This window comes from Ambystoma mexicanum, chromosome 5p (genome assembly GCF_040938575.1).
Source record: "Ambystoma mexicanum isolate Mex_15411 chromosome 5p, UKY_AmexF1_1, whole genome shotgun sequence".
NCBI lineage: Eukaryota > Metazoa > Chordata > Amphibia > Caudata > Ambystomatidae > Ambystoma > Ambystoma mexicanum.
This window is the reverse complement of record NC_090930.1, coordinates 1,203,573,298-1,203,591,730: the sequence shown is the minus strand read 5'-3', so window position 1 is coordinate 1,203,591,730 and position 18,433 is coordinate 1,203,573,298. Positions and strand designations below refer to the sequence as shown.

General features: G+C 47.0%; 1 protein-coding gene across 2 annotated transcripts in view; it reads right to left on the bottom strand.

The window, feature by feature from the left end:
* Positions 1–18,433, bottom strand: part of ZCCHC2 (zinc finger CCHC-type containing 2) — a 762,062-nt gene that overhangs the window by 252,988 nt on the left and 490,641 nt on the right. For both annotated transcript variants that reach the window (XM_069613675.1, XM_069613676.1), the window contains exon 8: positions 9,839–9,896. In XM_069613675.1, coding sequence (XP_069469776.1) covers positions 9,839–9,896 — 58 coding nt within the window. The remainder of the gene's footprint in view (positions 1–9,838; positions 9,897–18,433) is intronic.

Genomic DNA, 18,433 nt, shown 5'->3' with positions numbered 1-18,433 from the left:
GTCCGTGGTGCAGAAATGATAAATTACTCTCTGTAGTGGCTAACTTACTCCTAGTCTATAGTCCCCTTTCCTCCATACTGTATGGGCGTCCCACGCTATGGATGAGGAAAGTACCTTTTTCACCAGATAAACTGGTCTACCCTTTAAATTTGGATGCGCGCAGGGGTGCGGCCCTTTGAGTATGCACTCCCGACTGCCCACCGGCACCACTCAAGTCCCATTTGACGCATCATCAATATTAAGATTGCCTAATGACAGGTTTTATTAAGGGGGAGGATTTGTGGGACCTATGGAAGAAAGGGGGACTATGGACTAGTAAGTACGTTAGTCACTACAGTGACTAACTTAGAATGACTCCTACTTTCCGTCCCCTTTGCTCCATACTGTATGGGCGATTACAACTGAATGCAGCTCCAGGAAGGAGAGTTGCCAGTCTTTAGAAAGCAAGTTCTCCAGAACTGCCTGGCCAAATGCCACGTACGACCTGGCGCTGGCATCCAAACAGTAGTGTTTGCAGAAGGCAGAGGGAGTAGCCCACGTAGCCGCATTGCTGATAGTCTGACGTGTCTTTGAAAAGCTACCGCCGTGGCCTTGGCTCTGATCGCGTGGGTGTGCATGCTTGCTGGTAAAGGCTTATGCTGCCCCTCATATGCCTCCTTGATGGCCATTACCATCCATCTAGCTAGCTACGGTAGCCTTGGTTGCTTGATACTGAGAACCATGGTCTTGCGAGCCACCATGGCGCTATCAGGATGAGCCAAATGTTCCAAGTCCCTGACCCTGCCGATGACCTTGTAAATCAGAGGCGTGGGGGGGCGTACACGTTCATGCCATCCCACGGAATCTGCAATGCGTCGCTGCACCTAGGCAAACTGTGGGCATCTCTTGTCTCTTGTGGTGAAGAGATCCACCTGCGGGTGGCCCCATCTGCTGAAGATCCAGAGTAGGATTTATTCTTTCTACTGCCACTTGTAATTGTCCATCCCCAGCCTGCTGAGCCTGTCCACTTCCAGGTTGAATTCCCTGGGCAGGTGGACCGCTGATAAAATGTTGTTCGACAGTGCCCACTCCCAAATGTTGATCGAAAGCCTGCAGAGAGGTGGTGACCTGGTACCCTCTTGGTTGTTGATGTAATTCATGCAGGTGGAGCTGTCTGTATGCAGAACAATCTACTGGTGATCATGGGGAGAAAAGCCCTGAGAACAAGCCAGATGGCCATTATCGAGGCAGTTGATGTGCTCCAGCTGCTCCTGATGAGAGCAGACTCCAAGGACGCTGTGGTTGTCCAGGGTAACTCCCCACCCAACTAGGGACGAGTCTGTGGTATTAGTAATCGGCGGTAGCGGCCGCAGGAAGGGCCTGCCTACCCGCAGGTTGGTGTCTGTGCCTCACCAGGTCCTGGTGGAGATGTGGTATGCGGATAGCTCCGCCTGGGAACCCTTCTCCCGATTCCAGGAAGCTGAGAAATGAAGCTGCAAATTAACAAGGGGGGTCCTGGGAGTCCCTCTGCCAGACATTAGTTCTGGTTACGAGAGACTTACCCAGATTCTTTAGCTCACTAATGCCTAGCATTTCAGTGCTGGACTGCCCCAGGGCAGGACAAAGACTGATATGTTTGGGATATTTCTTCTCTGTGAAAGATAGTGAGCTAAAGTCTCTGGGTAAGTCTCTCGTAACCAGGACTAATGTCTGGCAGAGGGACTCCCACGACCCCCTTGTTAATTTGCATATTTAAGTAACTTTGGGTCTCACCCTAAGTTACTAGGGGAATCCAGACGTGGACCCCTTGCTCACTATTCTTAGAGAGGCACAGCTCTTCCCTACTGATGAGGTCCAACCAGACCGAAACGTGTCTGGGGATGCTGTTGGTACTCTTGTTCAGAGGAGAATTGCCTAGCATTTCAGTGCTGGACTGCCCCAGGGCAAGACAAAGACTGATGTTTGGTATATTTCTTCTCTGTGAAAGATAGTGAGCTAAAGACTGTGGGTAAGTCTCTCGTAACCAGGACTAATGTCTGGCAGAGGGACTCCCAGGACCCCCTTGTTAATTTGCATGTCCAGAACCCAGTCATGGAATGCTCTTACAGAGCGGGGCTGGTCCTCGCCATCTTGGTCTGCCTAAGGGTGATCCAGAAGGTCAAGATCCGCTGGTTGCGATGCGACTGGTGTCAAATTGACGTCTCGTTCTGCTGGAGTCGGGCCGGGAGGTAAAGGTGGTACCGCTGCTGGGGCAACAGGTGCCGTGACTGGAACTGTCATGGCAGGATGCGGCACCGGAGGGCAGATCCCCCTAAAAAGGCTGTTAAAATACTCCCTCAAGGGATCAATGTTCATAAGACACTTAAACTTCCCAAAAAAGGCATCCTCTGCCAGGACATTAGGTACTGGAATGGGCAGAGGCCGCTCATGAGGGGCATACCTTTACAAACGCAGAGGGGAAGACTTCCAAGAGGGCCCGCCACCCACAGGGTCTACATTGACCAGTGGGGCAGAAGTAGGCGGAAGACTATATGGTAGTGGAATCCGAGCATGCCAGTCATAGGAAGGGCGGAACGGATTCACATCGTACCGTGGACAGGGTTGACCACCAAAAAGGGGGCGCCGAGCACCCGCTGTCGATAGCGTGGGTGTGAGGGAAGAATCCAAAATGACCACCTTAGACCACGTGGGAAGGCCCGCCATTTTGTTAGCGTCTGAGGAGAAATGCGTCACAAACTCCACAGACTGGTCAGGGAATTGATCGAAACTTTAGCCTTGACACAAGGATCCTCGGCAGAGCCGGTACTATGGGGCCTGGGATATTTACTGGAAATCCTGTTGTGAACCCATTGTTACCGGCTTGGCCGAGGATCCTCCCTTGGAGGCTAATTCAAAAGAGAGACGGTCAGCAGCCTCTACGTGCCCCCTCAACAGAAGCAGAAACACCACGAGCGCGGGAAAGTTGAGGAATCCACCTCACAGACAAGAACTTAACAGGTCTCAGTTCTGTTGGTACACACCTTAGCCTCGATAAGAGAAACCTTGGAACAGAGTCTGGTCTTTATAGCTCCCCCGAGAGGGGCCTCGAACCGTGGTTCAGTACAGAAAGCCTTGGGGGGGAGGGGGCCTCAGGGTGCACCCGGTGCCTGTATGGGAAGCTCCAGACAAGGAGACCTCGGAGCGAACCCCAGTACCCAATGCTTCAGCACGACTGGGCTGGAAATTCTCACCCGATTGGTGAACCTCGGATCGTGATACATGCCGGCAGGTCCCTCACAGGAACCCTCGGAGAAAACCCTGGTAAGCCAATTAGGCCTGCGAGGCACCTCAGGAGAAACCCTGGTAGCAGAGCTTTTGAAGCCACTCCCAGACCTGAAGGACCCCGGGAAGGCATCCCCCGGCAGGGGTGCACAGAAAATTAAGGAACTTACCGGGCGTCTCTTCTTTCCGTCGATTAAGAGTTGAAAATGCGGTGGAGAACTCTACAAGATCTCCTCCTACCGACGAAGACGTTGAAGTGCCCGGACCGAAAGGGACTTGCAGTAGAAACAAGAGTCCGAACAGTGATCCGGTCCCAGACACTCCAAGCTGAGAGAATGCGGATCCACCCTAGCAACAAATCCCAAACGCTCTGGCATAGACTGAGGACTACGCGACCGCAGAACCGGAGCAGGAGAGAAGGACAACAGGAAAATAAAAAATCTTCCCTGTGATGCAAGTGCGTCCAGCCCCGACCGCGCAGAGAAAAGGACTGAAGGGCAATGCGCGTGGCGGAGATAAGGAGGGCGGGGTTATGGCCACATGCGGTACCCCGCGTTGAAAGAGGGACACATTTTTGAATGTAATGCTTTTTTACAAAAGTGCTCCGGTCCCATCCCACAGGAAAGAATGTCCCAAAAGTATGGAGGAAAGGGGAGTATGAGCCCTTCCCTCATTTGCCAAGTCCCAGATACAACATATGTACTGACTGAGACCAATGCCATATTATGATCTGCTATATGTGGTTTTAAGACTGTCTGTGCTGCACCTTACCAATGTACCCATTGAGGTCTAGGACTACTCCCCACACCAACACAGTCAATTGCTAAGTTCCAATACAAAACATATCAACTAAACTCACCACACAGCAAATATTCCCACCACCTTCAGATCTACCACAGCGCCTGCAGACCATGAATACCAGTAATATGACGACCTTAAGGTAATCTGTGGTTTCAGAGACCACTCACTTTGACCATGTTTCGTCTGAATCTTGTAGGATGTACACAATTCTTTTTATTTTGAAAGTGGAACGCGTGGTGGGAAGAAGCTTGTGCGCGAGAACACACCCACAGCCCCCATTTAAAAATAGAAAGCATTTCAAGAGATGACCAAAATGTGATCGATGTAAGGGTGGTTGTTGAAGCTACATGCAACCCTTCCCCAGAAATAAAGGCAGAACTAGTGGCTACTCCAGCCCTCCAGTCATCCAATCCTAGATAGCCATTAAAATGCCACATCGATCCAGCAGGGATGTGGCTTAGAACCTCTGGTAGACTTATAGCCCATGTAAATCAAGCTCACATTCAGGCAGGCTACAGTTTGTGAACACAGAGCCCATGAAACGATGATCAAAGCTAATGGTTGAGGAAGACTGGGCTTAAAACAAGGTAGCCACTGTGGCAAACAAATGGTTATGTATGGTAACATCACAAATAAAATGTGCAGAAGTGCCCCAGATAAAATAAAGGTTACAATGCCACTAGCTGGTCTGGAACAGTATAGCAGTGAGACAACCCACCCAGGTAAAACAAAAGTAAAGGTAGGGGCCACCCGACAATGGTAGCCATAGGGACTAGCCGTATCCACAGATCTTCGTTTGCAGCCTTTAAAGATGGCGCGACAAGTTGGCCATTGTGGAGAGTCTTGAATATTTTACTATCTACAATGTGCTGTTCCAATTACGTTGACCTTATCAAGACTGATTCATCATGGTGTTCTTAGACAGATGAGTGTTAATACATCTAGGATTTATGGATCTAGGTTTAGGTCACAAAGGGCCCGCGTTCTATGGGGTAACAATTGGTGTGTTCCACGATTTGAATTAGGGGGTCTCACCCCAGTTCAATTTTCTTGTTTTTTTGTCTCTTCAGACCAACTTATTGAGGTCTGTTTGCTGTCCGGTTGACTCCACATTGGAAACGTTTGTATGATCAAGTCCCACACTTGGGTTGAGAACATGGTATTAATTATTCTCCCCATTATTTAATATTATTTTGAACTTGTTCATGAGCATGCTGTTGGTTAGGCTTATTTTAGAGTGATTTTAATATGTGGCTTCTGCTTTCTCTGTCGGTTTTACAGGATTTCAAAACTATACATTTTTTTACTTTAAAAAAAATTGGTTTAGAGGCATGTCTGTTTTAGTAAATAGACTAATGCATGGAGTAAGCCACATTGCAGTTCAATTTTGTGACCTTTAGTACATCGGCGTGCGTTGTCCTGAAGACTGGCATCAGCTGGCTTCCAGTTTGAAGCATTAGTCCGTCGAAACTACTAACTTTACAAAAAGTCCTAATAGGTTGACACTTGGTATTTTTTCTTGTGGTCCCTACGACATTGTAGTTGACCAATTGCACCCCATTGAATTATGTTGTTCAGCTTTACACTTGAGACTACGAAATATTCGATTGAACATTATTCATGTACGTTTGTGCCAGCTTTACTGTTGATGGATTTGAGAGTGCCAGCCTTCCCCCATGTGATCCCATTCAACAGGTAGAAGTTCTGAACCCCCCCAGCCTTGCCTTTTTGTATTGACCAGACATTGGGTCTACATGAGGCATGCATTAGCACTTTTTATTTACTTTTGCTTCATCTTAAATTATGAAAACTCAATATGCTTTACATGTTTAATATGTTTTAATATATTTGATATTAATGACATTTGGTATATCTAAAAATGTTTTTCAAATTTTTGACCGATCAAGCCTTCCCACAGCCAATCATTTTGAAGTTTAATATGATTTAATTAACTTTTGCGAATCCTGTCAACGATGAAGGGGACACCCATCTCTTGTTCTCGAATTTATTGATTTTGACATTAGTAAAGCACACTTAACCTGGGTGAATCTGGGCGCTGGTTACATGAAGGCAGTGGTTACACTTTGGTTGCAGATATAGGTACATTAGTTTACAGGTAGTGGTTACAATAGTTATCAGCATAAGTGGTAGATGTTGTCTAGAACTAAATTTCTAATCAGGGTGGAGTATATGATGCCCAGTATGTCGGTTCGAGTTAAATTTTGAGGTCTTGTGAAAAGAGCCAGGTTTTGAGGCCTTTGCGGAAGGACAGGAAGGATTCATCAGATCCTAAGGCTAGAGGGAGGGCATTCCAGAGTTTAGCCACGATCACTGTGAAGCTCCCCCCCCCCCCTGCTTGGTTGCCTGTATCTAGGAATGACTAGTATATGCGAGTAAGCCTCCCGGGTAGGTCTGGCGGATTGGGCCCTGGACATTTTTCTGGACAGGTTGGTAAGGCAGTGTTTGACATATTTGTGGGTCAATGCTAGCACTTTGAAAATAATGCATTCTTGGATCCAGTGGATGGTATGTCTGGCTGAGGAAATGTGGTCTTTTTAGAGTTGTCTAGAGCTGCTCTTGCAGCATTATTTTAAAAGACCTGATGTTTCTTTATATTGCGGGGCATTGGTGCCTACAAAGAGGAGTTGCAGTATTCAATCCTGGATAGTATGAGGGCTCTAGCAAATGTGATGCAGCTGTCAGTGGAAAGGAATGGCCTGCAGGGATTGATTAGTTTTGCAATATATGCGATCGCATTTACCTGTTTAGTTAGCGATAGAGTGGAGTCTAAACATACTCCCATGGTCTTTACCTCTTTGGCGACTGATGTTCCAGTTGATGGGAAAGGATTTTTACGAGTTATTGAGTGCGGTTAGCCGAGATCGAGTGCCAATAAGAAGTAGTTCATTTTTTTGTCATTTAGGCATAGTCCGTGTCGTGCCATCCAAGCCTGTATGGTTCGGTATAGTTTTTAGTGCATTGTAGTTTCCAGAAAAGGGTAGGAGGATTTGGGTGTCATCTGCGTAGTTCGTCTAAGTGACACCCAGGACATGAAGGAGGGATTTGGTGAAGATATTATAACGGGTGAGACACGAGCCGTGTGGCACTTAACAGGTGACTGGGGAAGGCGGGGCTGCCACTGAGGAGAACACTAATTGCGCAGTTAGAAAGGAGAGACTCTACCCAGGCTTTGGCTGAGAGGTGGGCAGCTGAGGAGAGGTGTTGGCAAAGGATTTTATGATTGACCAAATCAAAGGCTGCTAAGAGGTCAAGTAGGAAGAGGACGGCCATGTTGCCATTGTCTTTGATTTCATCCATTTGGATTTTTACGTTCAGGAGGGCAGATTCCATTTCGTGGCGGAAGCCTGATTGACAGATGCCGAGGAGATTGTATGTTTACAGATGGTTTTAGATTTGCAGATAGGCTACTCTGTGGAGTATTTTGAGGATTAAGGGTACAGTTGTGATGGGGCGGTAGTTGCTGGGGACGTTGGCATCTAGTGTGGGATTCTTTGAGGAGGCGGAGTACCCAGGCTCCTCAGATTCTCTGGGACATTGCCAGTTGAGGAGTTATTGATTACCGGTGTGATGAACTGGGCAAGCTCATCAACGCAATCCTATTTGAAGGTAGCCAGACAAGTGTCTCCTTGGCATTTTGATGGTTTCAAGCCTTTAATGATCTTGGTAGTTTCAATGGTTGTGACCGGATGAATTCAAACCAGGGGATGGTGGGGTGATGCTTGTCTAGGGGCTGGTAAGGTGTCGGGAATTTATTTTGTTGCAATGATTTTGGTTTGGAGTAGGGACATTTTGTGTGTATTGGATGTTGGATGTTCTTGCAAAAGATGCTCTTTGGTGGCATTATCAGGTGGGGGAGGGGAACTGAGCTGGTGTTTCAAGCTTACGTAAAATAGCAAAGAGCTCTCTTGTGCCTGAGCTTGCTTCTTCAATTCCACTGTTGTATGTGGCGCTTTTGGTTTGTAAAATAGCTTGTTTGTGCTTTTTGGAGAAGGCTGTGAAGTGCTGTTCTCGTCTGAGGGCATATTTATCCAGGAAATCTCTGCTGCTCTTTGAGGAGCGTAGGGTTTTGAGACTGGTGGTATACCACAAATTAAGGTGGGCACTTTGTTTAGGTCTGCGGATGCTCTGAGGTGCTACTTTGTTGATGGCTTTGAAGGTTTGGTTGTATAGCGCGACCATGGTGGAGGGGTCTGTGTGTGTGAGTAGTAGATTGGCTGGAGATGTGTTGCGAATTTCTCAAAAAGGGGGCCAGTGCTGGTTGGGATGCGACCTCCGAGTGAGGTGTCTCCAATTTGGTGATAGTGGTCTGACCAGGGGCAGGGATCGTTGGTTAGAATGTTGGTGTTGAGGTTTGCTATCCAGTCTAGTGTGTGGCGTTTATCATGGGTGGGGTTTGAAATCAAGTGGGAGAAGCCTAGGGATTAGATGGTGTTGGCTAGGGAGTGTGCATGGGAATCCAATGGGTCCTTTAGGCTTAAGTTGACATCTCCCAAGAAAATGATTTTGGAGGAGGGCTTTATGTTGGTGGAGAAGAGTTGTGCAAGGTCTTCCTCTAAGGAGAGCAGCAGGCCAGGGGGTTCTATAAATTAGGTGGATTCTAATGGTTACTTTAGTGGATAAGGCAATTTTTATAGCAAGCAGCTCGCCTGAGCTGATATAGTTTCGGATTTCTCTACGGGTAGTACTTTTTTTTTTTTTAGCAATGAAGGGTACTACGCCTGCTTTGACTACCAGTCTCTTTCCTGAAGATGGTTTAACAATCTGGGATGGCTAGGGAGAGGGAGGAGACAGCAGCTGGATGCAGCCATGTTTCCGTGATGGCTAGGAAGTCCAGTTTGTTGGTAGTGATTAGGTCAGATATGTCTGGGCAAGGTGGGATCTGGCATTGATGAGCACTCCTGTGAGGTGTGTCTTGTTTGCTTTTGGGTTGGGGTGGAAATAATCTTGTTAGGTGTGTGTTTCGGGATAGTAGGGGAGGAGGGTTTGGGTCTGGTGGAGGCTTTGGCTCTTACTATGGCAGCTTTGTCTAGGATGGTGTTAGTAAGGATGCTGACTGGGGAAGCGGTCATGAGGTAAGTATGAGCTGCGTGCGGCAGCATCCCACTTGAGGATGTTGGGTTCAGGGGCGAAGGTTGTCTGTGTTTTTGCAATATATGGCTGGGAGGGGATGAAGCGTGCGTGTAATGACGGGATGGTGCCTCTCAAGTTTAGGGGTACATTCCTCTAAGTGATCGGCAGGGTTGTTGATTGTAGGTACTGCCGGGCATGGAGCTAGGCGAGACGCTAGTCTTCTATTCCGATTGTCGAGGGGACAAAGTTGACTAGGGCTTGAGGTCGGCATGCATCTTGTAGGGTAGAGGTGATGTTAAGTGCCTTGGGCAGGAAGAATGATGGTGAGATGTCATGTGAATCAGGGAGATTGACATTTTTAGGGTGAGTGAGTGTTAAAAGTTGAGGTGGCATGCAGTGAGTGGTTGGTAAGGCAGATAGTTGGCTTCAGGACGACCGTGGCTTGATCGGGCCAGACAGGAGTGAAGCTGGGCCTAGTGTGGGCCTATGGTGGGGGGGCAGCATTGTGTGGTGACTCCCACGCAAGTCCTTCTGGAGGGGTTGCATTAGTTTATCAGAGTCCGGCAGTAGTGGGCTCTGATGCAGGTTGGGTGTGCATTAGGGTACCAATACAGAACCAGCAAATATCCAGATGTTCTCAGAGACTAAACAGAAAAAAAGAAAACTTTCTCCAGCACCATGACTGCTTATTAACATTAGTACTTACTTCACAAAAGGGCATTTCCCAGTGTATTTCCTATGGACTCCTGTGCACTGCTGGAGGTCTGCAGGGATAAAAACAAAACATGGATCACCTTTAAGGGCTGCATGCCATACTACAGATATACAACTTAATTCAATGCTGGACATTTACACAATGGGTCAATAGAGCAAGAATGGATGAACCAGCAGGCAGCAAAGGTACTTCTGTTTAACCCCAGCTCTACTACAATTTGAATGTTTCTTCATTTTGTATCGCAATATGATTAACAGGCTTATTAGAACATACCCAAACAGGTGAAGGATTTCTGACTTCATGCCAAGACTGGAATCAAGCATTATGCTTCTCTTTATTTACACAACGTTAAGCAATAGCAGCAGGTTGTACAAAATATAACAGAACATGTAACAACGTTCAAATCACATACGCCCTGGTAAAAATTGGTAGTACTCAAATACTGAACAATCCACTACTGTAAAGTGTGTACTGCTCACCATAAATTTCGCTGTCTACAGGTTTCCTCTTTTGTTGCTGCTCAAACAGCAGTGCAGTTAAGTAACTTTACTTCTGTATGGATTAGGGCGAACACCAGAGTAGTATTTGTAGAGAAGCCAGTAATTGGTTCGGTAGGGATTCCTTTTAGTTTGCCTTCAACTATCTCTGGGACAGGTACCACAGCCAGAGAGCTCCCCAGACACAGGGCCCAGCTTCTCAGCAAGAGGGGAATGTGGGGTACATATTCAATCAGTCTTTCAGCAGGCCAAGCCACCACACTAGTGCTGAAAAGCATGCGCAAACTGTTGATTAGACAGGCTGTGGTGTTTGGACTGCAGGATGCATGGAATCGCTGGGGCAGCCAGGTGTTGGCCCAATAGACACTTCTAGCATCCATGGCGATATGTAGATTAAAGGGCAGTCTGAAGCATGTTGGAGTGGCCCTGGCTGGCTAAAAACGAAAGCACATAAGAACCATGGATCGAGATAATCTCCACTCATGGAGTATCAACTCTACAGTAAGAGTTGAAAATGCAGCACAAAGAGAAGGGTAGATTTATGGGGAGGTACTGCAGCCTCAAGTAAAAGAAAGCTTCAAAGACTCCGATGACTGCCTGTTCTGCCCAGCAGTTGGGAGCAGGCCACACCTTAAATGCTCAAAGATTACTTCCTTAAGGAAAGGCAAATTATAAAACTCTAGGAACCTCATAGCCAGAGGAAGAAGGGGAAAATGAAGATCGAGGAGACGAGGTGTCAGTCTGTCGTGGGCATGACCACACAATGACCCCCCACCAGATGTAGGTTGTGGCTCACAAAATAGCCTCAAGAAGAAAAACTGGTGCCCGATGCAAGCACAGTAGACTGGGCCAACGAGGCCTTGGACACTCTACTCCACCACCACAATGAGCTGCTGAAACCAAGTATTTTGCCCCTTAGGAGGATTTTGAAAGTACATCTGCGCAAACCACTACATGAAGATCAGGGATAAACGTAGAACGGAATGCCCCAGGGCAGATAGAGGAGAAGCTAGCAGTAACGATGGAGCTCCACCCAAAGATTCTCCCCTTCATGGGAAAATACAAGGACCCAAAGAAGAAAAGCAGGGCCTTCGGTGGAAAAACACCTGGATTTTGCTGGTCCTTTGACAAAAATACTGGACCTGGTGCAACAGAGTATAGGCAATCTCTAGGATATGTCAGTCTTGATAAACTGGGGCCAGATAGCAGTCTGCTTTCTGGGCAATACAAACTTCTATAGAGAGCACCGGAAAGTTCTCTTGAAAATCAATAACCAGTAGAGAGCAGACTGCTTCCAAGCAGGAATAACAGGAGAAGATTGCTTGTTCAGGAAACAATTTGCTAAAGAGCTCTACAAGTTTTTTGAGCAAATACAGTTTGAGACACTCAGGCCCTCCAAGTGCATATTGAAGTCTAAGATATTTTGAGGAGGGGACAGGCTGCTCGGCAGATCAATGATCAATTGGGCACATATACAGGCCCAAGGGAGCAGAGAATCGCACTAATATTGGCAAGGCCAACGGAGAGACACTCCTCCCCTCCTGCAGTCACAGGACAATAGGCAAAGCTAGTGTAAAATGTCCAGCCAGCCGTGTTATTAGGTGGGTCCTAAAAGTGCATCACTAGTCTGACAAAATGCATCGATCAGCGAATTTAGGGAATACCAGAAGATGCCTGGGTATATTAAACTATGCAGTGGTGCCACATAGAACTAGTTGGAATTACAGTGAAGCATAAGCCTTCCGCTTCCATGGTATTCTCATTGAAAGACCAAGTTTATAAATGCAGAGGTTGTGGAATTATCTCAGAAAGGTGCTTTTGTACCAGTAGGCAGACACCCATGAAGGTTTCTCTGCCATTTTGTAGCAAAGAAGGCATAAAATAAAGGCAGCAACAAACCTGAAACAAATATTGAATGGTAAGCTTTCTGGCACTTCAAGATGGAGGACATGCACATCCTCAGGGACATGAGACTAGCTAGCAGATCTGGATCAGCGGGACATATCATTCCACAGCACCCATAGAGGTTTACTTCAGTTTTTTTGGCAGGCCATAACTGGGTATTTGTGAACTAGTCATTCATCCAATCCTCCGCTGCATAGGCATTTAACAAAGTGATGCACCAGTAATGGCTTTTCTTAAGCAGGGAGGGATCAGGTGTCAAATTTCCTCAAAATTGGGACAAATCCTACCTGACACCAACTATATTCTATGATTTTCATTGAACACATTGAAAGCCACTCAGACTGCCAGCGAGAAGGTACAGGCCATAAAGAGAAATTATCTTAGTCTTGGATAAAGACTGAGCTTCCCTCCAAACTGGGGAGAGCAATAGGGCTGCCAACAGTCCTTATCCAAGTGAAGGTCCCAGTGCAATTGAGCTACTGAGCTCTGCAGAGGCTCAAGATTGCTCACCTGCATCACATGCCATCTCAAACAGTACACCTGTTGAAAGAATTCACAAGTGAAGTTAAAATGGTAGTTTGAATAAAAGGAGATCTAAACTGAAAAAGCCATATTCCGGTTGGCACCAGAACTAGTAATGGAGTCGAATGGTAGCAGATCCAGATGGGGTTCCTGCTGCAGACTAATTTCCATAAAGTTAAGTGGTCTGGGCAAGATCTCTGATTTCAAAACAGCTGCTGAGAATTGCTAGGTGGTGTTTTTGCACTCCAAGGTCTCGCAAACAGTGCACTGCTGTATGACATGCATTACTCACCGTAATAGCATTTGATGATTGCATCTGCTTAGATTCACATGCTGTGCATATAGTCCGACATCTAGTGGTAATCGCAGAGCATTGCACATTTATTTCAAAGATCCAAAGGGGAACGTCAACATTGGCGCGACTAACACTATTCCTAACGTGACGTGTAGTGTACCCAAAATCCCTCACGCGTCGAGGTCCAGCTGATTTTTTTTTTCTGCTGTGAGGGAGCCTTATAGTTGGCGTGAGCAAGTACAGAAGAGAGAAGGTGTAAGATGCCCATGTTCCTTCTACTGTTGAGGGTAGGAAGGGTGGTGGGCGCATATGAACCTAAGCAGATACAATCATCAGAAATGCTGTAGGTCTTCTGATGCTTGTTAATCTGCTTAGAATCACATGCTGTGCATAGACTAGTGAGCAGTACCCAGAGATGGTGGTGGGATGTGTGAAGGAACAGTAGCCAAGATGTCTGAGCACCGCTTGTCCCACCTGAGAATCAGACCTAGAGTGTGCATCTAGGCAGTAGTGCTGTGTCAAGGTGTGTACAGAACTCCAGGTTGCTGCTTTGCAAGATAAGTTGGGAGTCTTCGACAGATTTGTTAATCAGAGGCCTGAGTCTCTGGTTTGAAGCCTGAGTTCTTCAGTCAGGCATGTCTCTTAAGAAGGGGCCCCTGGGCTAGAGTACATCCCGAAGTCTCAGCAGCGTCTAGAGTGTTCTTTAAAATATGATGGGTCACCTGTCTGTCCTCAGTCATGGTCGCCAGCAGGCATGATCGAGTGGGCTCTGGGACCTCTTGAAGGCCTTCCTGGAGCAAGCCCCATTGGACGCCGCTCTAACTAGCGAGGAGAGTTGTATTAGCTACTTGGGTAGAATAGGCCGCAGGTGTAGTAATGCGCTTCCCTAGAGCATAACGTTTTGTGCAATCTTTATCAGGGGGTGCTTCCGTTGTGGATAGTGGAACCCCTGCCCTCTTTCAAGTGGTTTTAACAACTAGGGAGTCAGAGTGGCATGACCTTCAATATACATAGGGTCAGATGGAGCGGGGCGAAACAATTTCTCAACCGGACGGTTGACTGCCATTGTGAGGGAGGTTGACAACAAGGGAGGAGCTAGACGTTTCTTAAATTGAGTAGTGTGGCGAGTGGGAGGCTTCTCCTTGAGAATATTTTCTACAAAGTCGCCATCAGAAGCTGTCTCCAATGTGGGGATCTAAAAATGATCTGCGGCTCTTGTTAGGATGGCACTAAAAATCATTTGATCATCCACAGGTGATGACCGTCTTTGCTGAGGTGAAGATGGTAGGTCGAGACAAATGAGGTCAGGGGTATGTGTGGGTGAAAGCCAAGGCCCCTGATCTGCTGGCTGATACTGCTCCCAGTCCTGGTCAGCTGTGTCCTGATCAAAAGGATTGTCCTCATATCTTCCTGTTCTGAGTAATCAAAGGCCTCTTGGTGGACTTGTGTAGTTATGGGAAGCTTTAGCAGCCTTTGTGGGATGGGCAGGCGTCTTCCTTCCTCCCTATGTATCTTGGGAGTGATGTATTTATCAGAGAAGTCTATAAATCGGGCCATCTTGTCGATGTAATTCTCAAATCTTTGCCTGGTCCACAGGGCAGATGCAGAGGGTTCTGGAGGTGGCAAGGGCTGTGGATGTCTTCGGCGGCAGGTAGACCACGAAGCAGTCGTTGAAAAGTAGTCGGAAAACTAGACTACTGTAGGTCGTGGGACAAAGTAACAATATAAACTCTTGCGAGCTCTGCCTAAGGTGACAAACTAGTAGGGTGGAAAATACAATCTGAGGGACCTAGACGCATGAGGGATTTTGGGTCACATTAGGGATAGTGTTACAGTCGCACCCATGTCGACATTCCCCTTTCGATCTTTGAAAGAAAGATGCAATACTCCACGATTACCAATAGATGTCAGACTAGATGCACAGCATATCATTCCAAGCAGATTAACAAGCATCAGAAACTCGTACACAAAGGAATGTGCGTCAGCCATCTAGTATATAAATAAGGCAGGATGAAGTTCAAGCTGCTTACAGAGATTGCAAAGGGTTTTTGGCACCATTGCCTAGGGATGCATCCAATGATCCTAGGAGAGCACATTTCAGGGCTGTAAATCATTGTGACATAATGGTATTTAGAAGATGCCATGGACTGGCGATTCGATCAGGATCCATTGTAGACCATATGTGGGAACTTTTTAAGACAGACCATACAATTTCCAACGTTTTTCCAGTTGGAGGCCAGATGCCAGGGCCGACTCATTCCTTCCCCGCCTAAAGGGGGCTGCAGTATGCATTTCACCCATTTGCCTTGCTTTTGGCGAAGGTCTGGCGCAGCTGGGGATCGTGCTGCTTTGGACCACTGAGGCTTGGTTAGTAGTAATTCAGGAACTTTCTTTGGATTTTCCATTCCCACTATCCCAGAAACCTAATCTCGTAGAAGATTATGACCCAGTAGTAGCAGCAGGCTCCTTTATCCTCCAGGCTACCGACAGGATTGCAAAAACTGAAGAGCTCAACAGGGAGTACTGGGCACCTTCCATGTTACAATGCTACCAGACTGCAGGGTCCATGTGTGACTGCTTGTGCAAAGGGATTGGGATTCATATACCATTTCAGCACACTTCGCATTCCCTGGCCGTGCTACTGGAAGATGGTGAAGCTTATCAAACAGAAATACCTGTCAGCTGTCTCACGACATGTTCCAGTGGAAGGGGCACCAGTCCAAGCACACAGCGTTGCTGGATTAAAAGTTTGCATTTTCATCACCACATGCTCCACTATTCAATACTGTAGGACGTCAACATCGTCATAAACCTTAAGTCCTGGGAACAAACACAACCAAGTTGACCAAGCTGCTGTGCCAACCATCTTGTCAGAGTATCCAATGTTTGAGATGCACAACAAGTAAATCCAATGTATTCTCTTAGCAGGCATTTCCAGAACACCTGAAACACCATGATTTGTGAATTTGTTTGAAAGCAAAGGGAACTAGCAACTGCTTATTACAGTGCATAAGCTTCATAACCCCTTATCCCTAGTTGGGCTAGATTGGCCCGTTGGGTGTTTGAGGCAGGAGTTATGGGTTGTCTTGGCACCCATTCTACCAGAGGTATGGCCTCCAAGGTTTTGCAAGCAGGGGCTTGATTGTAGGCTATTGTGAAGGTAGCAGACTGCTTAGGCTTTTGAGTCTTCAAAGATTAATACATTAAGTCCACCACATAACCTGCCTTGGTGGTGAGTAAGCTTGATTTAAGCATATACTTGCCTCGTGTCTTGACATAGAATTGAGATTTTTCGATCCATCTGTGCAGGAAAGCCTAGAAGTACGTTTTATGTACTCTTAACATTTACTCATTTGCACTTCTCAAATGTTACCCACACTGCTGACATATTTGAGCAACCTCTTATTTCCTTCATTAAAAAAAAAAAAAAACAGGTATCACTCAATACAAACATTCCTGCAATTATTTCAATCTAAAAGTTTTGATTGCATGTTCACCAATTATGTCATCATGCATAGACATGCATTCCCACACACTCACTTCTGCCCTAATCTACCAGGGTTCATGTACCATAATTGCAACATTTTCTCCACTAAAAATTTTGGGGTATATTGTTTTGAAACATGCAGCTGACGAGTGTATGTGTTATGCAAAGGAAAAGCATAATGCTCAGTGTCTAAACAAAGGGTTTGGGTAATCTGTCACCAAGAACAATTTGTTGCATCTTCTATGCCCTGCAGACATATGCTACAGGATGTTGACAGTTCATTCCAAAGTGGTATGTAGGTTTCATAAAAAGTGCAAAACACTGTAGCAGCTGTGTGACTGGACAGTGAATATCATTTTGTTGTACTAGACTCAAAGATATCGCCTTTTTTTGCGGCAATATTAACCCATGGTACCTATGGGGGACCACCCCTGCAACACTTTTTTTTTAAAGGGAGCGGGGGATTCCCAGAAACCCCTGCTCCCATTTACCCCATAAATGATCCCCACCAATATTGCCTACAACCATATATATGGTGATATTCTTGGTGGGGATAATATTACCCGATACCACTCAGTCCCCTTTTCTCCATCCTTGTGGGCGTCCCCCAACATGGGGACAGTACCGGAACCCTTGTCAGCGAACAATCGAGCTTCCCCTTTAAATTTAGTATGCGGGCACGGCCTCAGGCGTGGGAACGCCCTGCCGAAGCACCTCCCTCCGGGGCCTCACCTCAGTCCCCTTAGAACAGATTGGATGCTTAGATAACTGGCTACGCTTATTACATATTAGCCAATGTACTAGCAGGGGGAGGAGGGGGGGAGATGTATGGCAGAAAGGGGACCAAGAGTACTCTAGTCACTACAGTTATTAACTTTAATCACTCGTACACTCTTTCCTCCATCCTTGTGGGAGATTACTTCAAACAAGAACATAGGGTGGAGCTGTGATAACCTTTTTCCTTCGTCCTTTGAGGCAGGTTAACAATAACCACCTGACCAAACTCTGCATCGCGCCTGGAGCTGTTGTCCAGTAAGTGCTGCTTATGGAGTGGCACAAGTAGCCTCCTTGCTGATGACACACCAAAAAGCATACCTCTGAAAGGCGACGTCCGTGGCCTTGGTTCTGATCGCATGGGCGTGAATCCCCTCAAGAACAGGTCTGCCAATGGCTGTGTACGCCTTCGAAATGACCTGAAACAGCTAACGGGCGATGGAAGCCTCGGAAGCCTCAGAGCCAGGGGAGGAGCACCCAAAAGTCACGAACAATGCCTTGAACTTCCTGAAGGATTTTGTTAGAGATGAAACGAAGACCCTCTTTAGGTCCAAGAAATGCAGGGCCTCTGCCTCAGACTGCAGGTTCGGAAGAACACCGGCAGGCAAATCTCGATTCAGATGAAGTGGACCGACCACCTCGGGCAAGAAGTTTGGGTGAGTGCGCAATATGACCTTGTCGTGAAACGTGAAGTGCTGGCAGCTCACTAACCCAGCGTGCAGAGGTGAGTGCCACCAGCCAAAACGGCCTTCAATGTCACCAAGCGCATGTCCACAGAAACCATCGGCTCGAAATGCTTGTGCTGCCAAGCTGCAAGAACCAGATTGAGGTCCCAGACCGGATCCGGCCTATGCACCGACGGAAAAAGCCTGGACAACCCCTTAAGGTGGGCCTTAACCACTGGGTCGGCAGCAGAAAACATGCTCAGGGGTATTCTTGTAAGGCCCAATAGCAGCTAAAGAAGTGTGGCACGTACCCACCTGAACTACAGAACTAGCCAGGAGTGCTGAAAAAGCCAGTATGTCGTCGATTGGACAGGTAACAAGGTCCAGACCCTTGCCACGAATCTAACGGCAGAACCTAGTCCATTTACACTTATACTGGGA